General features: G+C 36.6%; 1 protein-coding gene across 12 annotated transcripts in view; it reads left to right on the top strand.

The window, feature by feature from the left end:
* The first annotated feature begins 2,699 nt into the window (after positions 1-2,699).
* The window catches only part of itpr1b (inositol 1,4,5-trisphosphate receptor, type 1b), a 142,113-nt gene continuing 135,238 nt past the window's right edge, over positions 2,700-9,574 (top strand). For all 12 annotated transcript variants that reach the window (XM_051912919.1, XM_051912918.1, XM_051912913.1 and 9 more), the window contains exons 1-2: positions 2,700-2,887; positions 5,546-5,659. In XM_051912919.1, coding sequence (XP_051768879.1) covers positions 5,568-5,659 — 92 coding nt within the window. In that variant the 5' untranslated portion in view covers positions 2,700-2,887; positions 5,546-5,567. The remainder of the gene's footprint in view (positions 2,888-5,545; positions 5,660-9,574) is intronic.

Here is a 9,574-nt window from a genome sequence, read left to right as displayed (position 1 = left end):
ACTTTTTTAACTTTAGTTAGTGTGTAATGTTGCTGTTTGAGCATAAACAACATCTGCAAAATTACGACGCTCAAAGTTCAATGCAAAGGGAGATTTTACAGAAATCACTTTTTAAGGACTACAACAAATGGCTGGTAGGGACTACAACGAGCTTCTTCCCAGGTTGGTGACATCACAAACCCCAAAATTTACATAAACCCTGCCCCCGAGAACATGCAACAAAGGGGGTGAGGCCATGTTGTTATAGTGTTGTTACCATGTCGTAATTTTACCCCCGACTGCTTCACAAACGAGGGTCAATTCAATGCTGGATTTGCACAAACGATTAACATGACGGCACATGCTAGTCGATGAGTTGAATCAACTCCACAGCAACTACATAAATTTATCCACTAACCATTCAGAAACGTCCAGTTTCATTCTAAAAGTTGTAACTTCTTCCTGAGCTTCTCCATCAGTGTCCGACTCCGGTTTGAACAATGTAAGGCTGAACACCGTTACTGACAATCCTCATTTTTGCTGCGTGAGATTCTCCAGCTTTGTTGTTGTTGAGCAACCGAAGCGAGAGCTGTTAAATCTCCGCCCTCTTCTGGAGCAGCAGCTCATTTGCATTTAAAGGAACACATACAAAAATGGCGTGTTTTTGCTCACACCCAAATTTGACAAGCTATTATAAATGATCTGTGGGGTATTTTGAGCTAAAACTTCACAGACACATTCTGGGGACACCAGAGACCTGTATTATCTTGTAAAAGGGGCATTATAGGTCCCCTTTAAAATAACTGTTTTCTGTTTGAATATATTTTAAAATGTAATTCAATCCTGTGAATTTTTTTCAGCATCATTATTCCAGTCTTCAGTGTCACATGATCCTTCAGAAATCATTCTAATATGCTGATTTGCTGCTCAAGAAACATTTCTTATTATTATCAATGTTAAATAAACCGTTGTGCTGCTTAGTATTTTTGAGGAAACCGTGATATACATTTTTTCTTAGAATTCTTTGATGAATAGAAAGTTCAAAAGAACAGCATTCATTTGAAATAGAAATCTTTTGTAAAATTATAAATGTTTTCATTGTCAGTTTTGATCAATTTCATGCATCCTTGCTGAATAAATTTATTCATTTCAAACAAACAAAAAAATATTGACCTCAAACTTTTGAACGATTGAACGAGTTTAAATGAGATAAACACACTTTATGCAAGGGAATATTTGTATATAAATTCCAGCAGGGCATAATACTTCATATCATGATCAAGATTATCATTGCATGAAACAAATATACTCATATCTGACATGGTTTTTCCACACAGTATTTTCATAATATTGCTGTATGTGGGGCGAGATAAATTATAAACAACAGTCATTCACTGATTTCGGTCCTATTAGTAGCTGCATATTGTCACTGCTCATTTGCATAAAAAAGCAGTTTCTGTTGAACATGTTGCCGAACATTGCCAACCCACACTGAAACTGAATGACTTCTGGTGACTGTTGTTGAAAATTGTTGGCAGTATGTTATGTGCTGTAGAAATATCATGCGTAATGCATGGGAACAAATAAAAATAAACTTAGAGAAAAACAATTTAGTATTTAATGTCTTTTAAATTAATTTACTTCTTTCTGTTCTGTCACAACAGCACGCACAGCATTGTGGGATATCATAGACAGTGAAAGATACTATGCTGCCATTAAAAATAGACCATAGTCGGTGGTGATAGCCTTGTGGGCAGCACGCCGACATATAGCACTGCTGCGCTTTGGGCAATTCGAGGTAGAGTCCCGGCTCATGCTTTGCACTAACCAATACTGATACCTGTAACAACCCAACCGCTTTAATGCACACTTGACCCATCATTATTAATAACGACCCATTAAAAAATATTTCAATATAATTAAAACAAGCTGCAGCTATCTATAGCAACCTGTTTTCAAGTGCATTCACAAATGAGTTTGGTGTATTTCATAAACAACCCAGAGCATATTCAAAATAGAGGCGTCTATCAAGGGAACACTGTTAAAAGTCAGTGCCAAAGCACATCAAAAATGTGTTCCAGTTCGATGGATGAACATGAGGATTGTTTTTAGTAGGCCAAATGCAAAAAAAGAAAAAAAGTAGATCACCAACTTGATTTGTGGGTCAGACTTTTAAAAAGTGCTTATGAAAACCAGAACTGAAAGACATGGGAAGTAGTCCATCACGCCACAAGTTTAACCTGATCCAAACCTGTTTTGCTGGATTCTTAAGGGTAAGTAAGCATTTGACGGTATTCGTCATGACTCGGTCAAGTATTATGTTTCTTAAGCACCATCTAAGAATTCTGTGCATTTTTCTAGACTTTCTAAACTCAGATTTCGGAATGCCATAATTACATATCACATATTACATATTAAATTAATACTGTTAAACAAAATACACTCTTCACCTGAAACAGCTCCTTCTGTTTTTGACAATCGGTGACCTCATGACCTCATAAGCTCCTCCCCCATTCCTTTTAAAGACACACTGGACACACCAATAGAAAAAGAAAGAATATATGCCTGTTTTTAACATCATCTATCTATCTATCTATCTATCTATCTATCTATCTATCTATCTGTCTGTCTGTCTGTCTGTCTGTCTATAGAGGTTCAGAACTCCATTACCCATCATCTCTCACTCCTGATGCGCGTTCAGTTAAGGGGCGGAGCTTCAGGGCTCATGTGGAGGTGGTGAGAAAGCGGACAAGTGCGGACAAAATCCAACTGGCAGCTAGACGCCGCGATTTTCAACTGGGGGACTTTCGCATATCATGGAATTATACGAGGAATCCCAGCTGGAGCAGTTTTGCCGCTGAGCACATCGCCAGTGTTTTATTCCCGACACGGTCTCCTTCTGAAGAAGGTAAAGTTCGGCTGAACTCTTGCTATTACTGTACTGCGAAAGGGACATCAGGCAGTCAGTGGATGTATGACTGATGCATCCATCAGTGAGAGCAGAACGGAAGTTTGACAGCGTGTTGCATCGTATCAATGAAGGCGTTCGATGCGCTGATTGATGTTGTCGCGGTAACAATGTAACAATTTTTAGAACGATTCAATGTAACCGTGTCAAGTGCAGCTGAATGAGGCAGGTGGACCTCAGACATCACCGTTCGTAGTACAGTGATATACTGTTCGTAGTGTCTTGTCTGTATTGGAGTTTATGCAATGAAGCGGTTTGTTTTGTAATAGATGCGTTGTTCAGTTCGAGGCTGCTGAATTCTGATTGGCTGTTTATTATCACCTGTCAAACTAAGCGTTTAGGTTTGATCTCAGCGTACATACAACATCAAGGTGGATGTCTCAACTGTATATGTCTGTGTAAAACTTCTTTTTTTTCACTCAGAGAAACTGTAGTTTGTGTCAGGTAAGTTCGGCCTCCACATTTAAAACCCCACACTATTAGACTCAGGGACAGCCCACATACATCTGTCATTCCAGCTACACATTTACTGTTTGCTTTAGCAGGCCACATATATTGTTTAACTTTTTAATTTGGAACTTGTATAAAGTTCTAAAAGATTCCTAAATACCGTTCTTTTAGCTTGACAGGAAAGTTACATCTTCTCAAGGACTGTGTAGGCTATGCCAGAAACAGCTGGAACAAATATGGTTAAGAGATGTTTATCATTTTGGAAAATATGGAGAATTTTGCAGGTTTTTCTGTGGTTTGCAGTTAATTTAGGCACTTATTGTTATAGTAGGCCTATAATGCATTATTATTGTTCCTGCACAGATGTCATTGCAGTACCTATCAACTTTATTTCAGTCGCTAAGTAAGGGATAATGTACAGTCAGGCAGTCATTATCACAATATACACCCCAACAGGGTCTTTTATCACTTGATTGTCCTGCTACATAACAGGTAAATAAATAAATGGGTATGAAATATTGAACAGAGTATTATTTTATTATCTTCCATGTAAAGATGTAGCAGGACAAAACATGAAAAAACAAGTTTCCAGGAAGAGTGGTCAGTTGTACAGTGTTGCCTTGGGCTACAGTCATTTTTTAGAAACATTTGGCCATTTAATATCATGATTGACCAATCGGAAATCCAGAAAGCCATGTAATAAAATAAAGTAAACACCTGCATTATTTACTTGGATAATATTTGAAATTCAAACAGAGCTTGAGGGCATGATGTGGTTTATCATTGGATATTTCACAGGTAGAGCATGTTTACTGTTCAAATAAGAATTAGTCTTTATAATCAGGCAAATAAAACAAGTTAAATTCTTTTCCAATAGTGCATAAACTGTCAGTTAAGATAAAGGCATATATTACCCCAACTATGTCAACATTGTATTTGTTTGTATTACTCTGATATATGTTGAGCATCTGTGCAGTCTGTTCCTTATTGATGTTCTCTGGTCTCATCTGCCATTGACTGAACTGTAGGCTTTATCTCCAGCTGACTGTAGCATTGACTCAGTGTACGATCACAGAGGAGATGTGTGTGCTTTTAGTTATACATATTGCTAATAATTTCAATGCTTCTCCCACAAAAAAAAAAAAATATATATATATATATATATATATATAATGTTTTTTTTGTGTGTGTGGGAGAAGCATTGAAGTCAAATATTATTAATAATTATTACATTCTAATTTTAACATAAATTACATTTTACTATTTTATAAAAAAAAATTAAAAATATGTCTGCAACAATTTATTATATTATTTATTATTTATCATGTTATTTTTGCTAAATATTTGATTCATATAATTTTACATTTCTTTCTCATAATAATATTTCATTAAACATTACGTTTTCTTTAAATGAAAATGTTACAACAAAGAATTTATTTGTTGTTTGTATGACAACTATAAATTCATAAAAACATTCCTACAGAAAAATAATGATAAGATTTTTTCAACCCATTGTAACATATTCTTTAAGACTATCATAAGGCTATCATATGACACATTTTATTTGACTTATAATCTTCTTTACATCATTTTAATGTATAATGTTTCAATCAGCAACAATATCATATAAAATGCATACAATAGAAAATAATACATAGATTATTCTTACGTAGACAACCAAATCTTTGAAGTTTACCTAACATAAGACATGCTCTCTTGCTGACCCTGTAACATCTTTATTGTTGGTCACGCTTAACAACTAGCTGTCCTTGAATAATACAGACATTATAGTGAACCAAGATGCTGCATTCAATTTCAGCCCTTTAGAAAGGTACAAACAATACATTGCAAATAATGTGTCCATAATTAAGTGTCTTTTCAGCATGTAGCACAGCTGTATTTTCTACAGCGTTTCTCATTATCCACCCAGCAGAAGGACCTTGAATTCCATGCTTGTGCTGTCAAAAACTAGGCCATCTCAAAATGGCAAATTCTCATTTTCTCGAATCCATCCCCATGGCCCTCACGCTATTATTGTCTTGCTATCTCCATGTCTGATGATAACCTACATAAAATGTTTAAATAAGATGAATAAAGGACATATGCTTATTTTATTGCACCTTAATCTGTTTCATATCTTGTCCGCAGGCACACCGCAAAGTGGAGCAAAATGTCGGACAAAATGTCCAGTTTCCTCCACATCGGGGACATCTGCTCCCTGTATGCGGAGGGGTCCACCAATGGATTTATCAGCACTTTAGGGTAAGATATCCATCCTCATGTCGTCACCCTCTGTGTGGACATCAGCGTTTAAAAATAAGAGGAACTTGATGAAAATACGGGAGCACAAGAGGAACAAGAAAGTGAGGGTTACAGCACTCAGAAACGAGAAGTAACAGAAATGTTGTGTGCTTGTTCTTGTGCAGTTGTATTACAGTATGGATTTCTGATGCATTTTCACTAGGATATGATGAATGGCGGTTTTTAGGGCATTGCTAGGTGGTTGCTAGGATGTTGGTCAAAGCCAAAAGTCTGTATTCTGGTCTTAAAAGTTAGACCGCTTAGATTTTTTCTCAAAATTTGCATAAAATTTGATTGGGAAATATGGGAAAATATGGGAATAATTTTCTTCTGCCTTAATGTTGTGATAAAACGGAAGTAGCGACAGATCTTTTCTTATGTATCGTGATGTACATCCAACAGATTATCGGAAAAGAAAAAAAATGTAGGGTGGAGACTTACTTCTGTTTTAGTAGACTAAATGATTGGAGAAGTCCTGCATACGTCACCAGAGAGAAGTCTGATGATTCACTGGAAGATCGAGTTATGATATTTAATCAATTAAAAATTATGGGGTCAAATTAAATGGTAACACTTTACAAATAAGTCCCATTACAACTTTTGATTTTAATAAAGTGTGTGTATGTATGTATATATATATATATATATATATATAATTTAATGAAGAAATTAAATTTCTTGTCGACTTTAAAAGTTCAATGCGATTTATTTTGCTATGCTAAATATGTACAGTTTAGGTGCAGTCACATTTTGAAATTTTGGTGAAATTTTGAAGGCAAAACAAAAGATTTGGCCAGGAGGTGGCAGGGTGTGATTGGCCGTTATCAATAGTGTAGCGATTGGGGTGTAACAGTACACAAAAATGATGTTTTGGTACATACCTCGGTTTTGAAGTCATGGTTCCGTACTGGTACTGGTTCGGTACAGCAGGGGGGAAAAAACTAAAACATAAAATTGCTTAAACTGCACGTAAGGCAGTTTTTGCATTAATTTGTAAATCTAATTATAAAAGTATGTTCTTACTCCAACTCATTGTTGAGATATAATCATTTTCACAGTGGCTGTCATTTTCATGACAGATGAAAACATACATCAAATAATCAAGACATCCCTAACAGGTTAAGTAAAATATAATGAATATATAGGCTAATACAGTGCATATATTTAGCGAACTAACAAGATGTGGACACTGAATGACTTGCCTGAGGTAAATGTAATGTTACGTGACATTGTTTACAAGCTGTTTTATTGATGTCTTTCCGCTGTTGAAACACTGATTGGGCGATTACACGAGATATACGTTTTAGTAAGTTGTACTGTATCTTGTAACATACCTTCCGATGTTCATTCATTTTTATTCTGTAACTAGTATTAAAGAGGAAGAGATGATCGCGTTCGATCGCGTTCACTCGCGCTCCGCGCTGCCGCTTGAACTGAGGTGCCTATACAGTGATCGGTCATGCCACATTAAAGACCGTCAAAACAGAATTTTTTTGTTTGAATTTTAGGATAAAATAGACAGAATTTGAAAGATGACACTTTATTTCTTATCGAAAGTAACAAAACGCGGAGCTTATTGCGATTATTGGTGGTTAATGGTGGTTAGGCTAGAACGCTGTATTCGTCGTGTACACATTAGACACGGGACGAATACGTGTACCGTTACACCCTTAATTTCTATTTAATCAAATGTCAAGGAAGATAAATTAGTTTTATGACATAAGTGAGGTCAACTTCAACAATGGGCCAGGGCTGGGCAGGGGCAGCAGGGGGCGAAACTTTATGCGAAACTCATGATCGCGTAGATTCTTATTGAAATTACTGTATTTTCACCCTTGAAATTCCATATTGCATTTTAATATTTTAATGTAGTATTATATTTTCCCACGGTCTACAGTTCTATTAGAAAAGACCTGTGACCCACCAGTTACATAAAGTAGAATAATAAAATGGTATCAATACAGGACAAAACGTTGCTAAAAATGCCAGTAGTTGCGGCCTCCCCCGTTTGCTTTTCTGTATTCTGCTCCAGCGTTCCTTGCCGAAATTGAGCCAAGTCTCAACGCTGCCCTCTTCACGTCCTTCCCCTGGAAATGAGATTGTGTCGTCTTTGCTTAATCACACCCTGCCACCTCCTGGCAATCAGCCCCCCTTTGCCAGCCTGCGTGATGTGATCACACACATCACTACCCCACATCACCCACCCAGCCATGGCAACAAAAGCAAGCATGAGGCTTTGAAGAACAGAACGTTGACAGATCTCGTTTGTCAAGACACCGTTGTGCAGTTGTTGTGCCTTGTAATCACTTTCTCTGCCTTTCTACCGTGCGCACATCCTCGTGAGCAACAGCTATTTTTAGGCACACTGGCATGTAGTGTGTGTAGTGTTTGTCTCGGTGCCACCGAGCGACCTTAGCAGGGATGGGATAATGAGCCACCTGGCCTGCAGCTGGGCACAGGAAACCAGAAAGGACACAACGGCGATGTGATGAGAACTGGCAGTCGTGGTGCGTGTGTGGCTGCGTCAGTCAGGTACAATCGGACCAAAGGCCGAAGCCACCTGTCCATTAGTCCCTGGAGAGTGTGAAATTCGTTTATGGTGAATGGATGACAGCTGGATGCAAATCGCGTACGGACTTGTTGCTGGTTCATTTGAATAACTTTGACAGTATTCAGTGTTTTGAAGCCTCTGAATACTTTTAGACTTCTTGTACAGAAACTATACACAATTATTGTGCTGTAAAACCCTAGTTGGCTGCCTACCTAGGCAGCATAGGTGTCCCACAATTAGTTTAAACACACCTGTGATAATCACCAATACTGTGTAGTTTTAATCGTTTGTGATATTTGAATGCATTTATGGTGCCACAAACTACTGCATAGGCAATTCGTGTATATATATATATATATATATATATATATATATATATATATATATATATATATATATATATATATATAGTGACCCTGGACCACAAAACCAGTCATAAGTCACACGGTTATATTTGTAGCAATAGCCAACAATACATTGTATGGGTCAAAATTATTGATTTTTCTTTTATTCCAAAAATCATTAGGATATTAAGTAAAGATCATGTTCCATGAAGATATTTTGTAAATTTCCTACCGTAAATATATATCAAAAATTTATTTTTGTGAGTAATATGCATTGCTAAGGACTTCATTTGGACAACTTTAAAAGCTATTTTCTCAATATTTTGATTTTTTTTTTTTTTGCACATTCAGATTCCAGATTTTCAAATAGTTGTATCTCAACCAAATATTGTGCTATCCTAACAAACCATACATCAATGGAAAGCTTATTTATTCAGCTTATTTATATAATTTTATATAATTTAAAAAAATGACCCTTATGACTAGTTTTGTGGTCCAGGGTCACATATATACACACACTATATATACACCAGACCTTAAAGTTGCTTACAGTTACTGTCAGAGAGTTTTACTGGATTTTCACTTTTGAAAATTTAGATGGATGTTACCAGAGACAGTCTATATTGCTACAGATAGTGATTATTGATAAAGTAAGCATATAGTTTTGTTTGGCATTTTGTACATTCCCAATTCCCGTTCATCCTCCCAATTCCCATTCATCCATATATGTGATCCAAAACTTACTGGTTCCTTTTTTCATGTGTTCCCTCCTCCGCCCAAACCCAAACAGGAATTGTGTCTTGTTTTCTGACCACCCCATATCACTATTTCCTGTCATTTTTATAATTTGAGAGAAGTTGACAACCATAACATTACAGTTCTGTTCAGATAGGCTCAGCTGACTCACTTTGGATATAATGCAGTTGTCACTGTGTTTCATAACTGAACAGAAATGTATTTTGCTGCTGTGTGAACGTAGCC

This window comes from Ctenopharyngodon idella, chromosome 11 (genome assembly GCF_019924925.1).
Source record: "Ctenopharyngodon idella isolate HZGC_01 chromosome 11, HZGC01, whole genome shotgun sequence".
Taxonomy (NCBI): Eukaryota; Metazoa; Chordata; class Actinopteri; order Cypriniformes; family Xenocyprididae; genus Ctenopharyngodon; species Ctenopharyngodon idella.
The sequence above is the reverse complement of the archived record's forward strand: the minus strand, read 5'-3'. Positions and strand labels throughout refer to the sequence as shown.